This window comes from Aptenodytes forsteri, unplaced genomic scaffold (assembly GCF_000699145.1).
Source record: "Aptenodytes forsteri isolate BGI_AS27 unplaced genomic scaffold, ASM69914v1 Scaffold1, whole genome shotgun sequence".
Classification (NCBI taxonomy): domain Eukaryota; kingdom Metazoa; phylum Chordata; class Aves; order Sphenisciformes; family Spheniscidae; genus Aptenodytes; species Aptenodytes forsteri.
In genome coordinates this window covers 10620962-10623200 of record NW_008795035.1, presented here as the reverse complement: position 1 = coordinate 10623200, position 2239 = coordinate 10620962, and the positions used below count along the sequence as shown (strand labels likewise).

General features: G+C 41.4%; 1 protein-coding gene across 1 annotated transcript in view; it reads right to left on the bottom strand.

The window, feature by feature from the left end:
• PAX3 (paired box 3) overlaps positions 1 to 1946 on the bottom strand; it is a 92431-nt gene extending 90485 nt beyond the window's left edge. The window contains exon 1 of the mRNA XM_009276638.1: positions 1939 to 1946. Within this exon, the coding sequence (XP_009274913.1) occupies positions 1939 to 1946 (8 nt within the window). The remainder of the gene's footprint in view (positions 1 to 1938) is intronic.
• Positions 1947 to 2239: the final 293 nt, after the last annotated feature.

Genomic DNA, 2239 nt, shown 5'->3' with positions numbered 1-2239 from the left:
GACATGACCCAATGAATAGCTGGAAGAATACTTCTAGTGATCGCTACCAAACAGAGACTCTTCCCTCTCCTTCAGAAAGAAAGCAGAACTTCCAGAACAACTAGAATGTCACCTCTTTCCCATACGATTTTGATACTTAAATAATACAGGGAGATCTAAATTATTCTCAGAGAGAAGCATTTGCTATCTGACTAGAAGTGTGGCTTCTATTTCATTTTTACCGTTTCATTTAATTTACTTCAAAGCTTGCAATAGTTACAGGTTTTTTCCTAGAAGAATATTTTTCTGTCCCCTAATATTAACCGTCTGACTAACGAGTCCTTATTTACAACGTGGAAATCAAACTGGAATTATTGTGCATCACCACATTTTCTAAGTCATAAAAAGGCTCATTCTTCCCATTTTAAAGCAAAGCAAATTCTGAATTGTATCTCAAGCATATTTCCCAAATTTCAGTCATTAAAAAAAAAAACCCCAAAGCCAAATGCAGTTATTGCAATTCGCTATTAATCAAAAGATTACAAAATAATAACCGAAATGGATTTGTTAGATTTTGCTAAATGGTTAAACGACCTAGAGGTAGGATGGAGAAACGTTGCTTACATCTGGACCTGTAATGAGCCAAAGTGTTACGATTTAGATTCCTTGACAAATCGGGAGTAGGCTTGGGGGATAAATAATAATAATTAAAAAAAAAAAAAAGTAAAAATCTTTCAAGCTATTCCTCCCAAATTTCATAATCCAATGAGACAAATCAACCTCATGATATTTGTTTACTGTAAAACTCTCCTTGAAATAGCTGAGATATTTCTCAGCTGAAGCTATTTGTAAGAGATTTACAGTCACCTCGATCCAAAATCTCACCGCCTGCATGCCGTGTGAAAAGTACGCCTGAGACCAGCTCAGAACCAGAGCTGCGAGGCCAGTTTCAGACCTGGGTGTTTTTAGTAAGAGGAGATACACACCAAACGGAGGGCCAGTATTGCTCCTTCCCCATAACACAAGCAAAAGTATTTTCTGCTGCATCGATCAAAGAACAATGTCGTTGAATACATCTAGTATGAATATACGTATCCCCCGTGACGGAAACTGCATTTTGTTAATGCAGTTTTGGCATTTCTTCCCAATATCTCCATTTCTACATGCACCCGGATAAAATGTAGAAGCAGGATAAGTCGCAGGGCTTTAATAAAAGGGAGCCACCAAATTTAAAAACCCTTCAGAAACGTTAGAAGTCGAAGCCATGAAAGACCCATCGCCCGTTTGTAACGTGAAGGGAACGATCCTCCCTGACAGGGAGCCGCCTCTGATGTGGTTTAAATGAGCAGAGGTTAATATAAACAAAGATCCAAGTTTTCTCTGGCAACATAATGCGCTAACAAAATTAACTAACTTCCAGTGAGACAAAGCATATTCTCTAGACCAGCAGAACAGACGGGGACACGATATCCACAAAACGTCCGCAACAAGGGGAAAAGGACCGTTGAGCTCAGGAGGATTTAAGGGCACACCAAGAGCTCTGACAAAGTTAGGCAAACAATCCTCCTACGCTTTTATTTCCAGTGAATATTAGGCACTCGATATCGTGTCCATAAACGTATCTCACACGGGGTGAATCCCTCGGGATTCACAGCTATTCCCCTACGTAAAGGGTTTCGGCACCAAGTCTGATTACACGATCGCGCACCGTTTTCCAGAGAAGCTTGTAGTTCACACGCACCCAAAATTCCCATTCAGCGGGATTTTGTCTGTTTGCACAACCAGCAGCCTTGGCCAGTTGAAACAGTTCGCCCAGGCCAGTGAAATCGCTCACAGAAGTAGGACTTCAACCGAAAATCCACATTAACCCTACGACGACACCTGTATTTTCCACATTAACCCTGCAACTGCACCTGTATTCTTCAGTCTGTGGTAACTGCCCGCGTGGAGGCAACTCACTCTTCCATCGTTCGCAAAAGACATTTTATACGAGCTACTTTGGGACGTAAGCCTTGAAAGCGAATCGGAATCCCCATGAATAGTAATTTGGGCTACAAAAGAAGAGCATTAAGGCAAGAATCATAGAATCATAGAATCATTAACGTTGGAAGAGACCTCTAAGATCATCGAGTCCAACCGTCGACCCAACACCCCCATGTCCACTAAACCATGTCCCTAAGCGCCTCATCTGCAGCGCCTCTTCCACATGCACCTGTAATCCACCATATTTTAATAATGTCTTTTCACAGTGCAAGGGAAA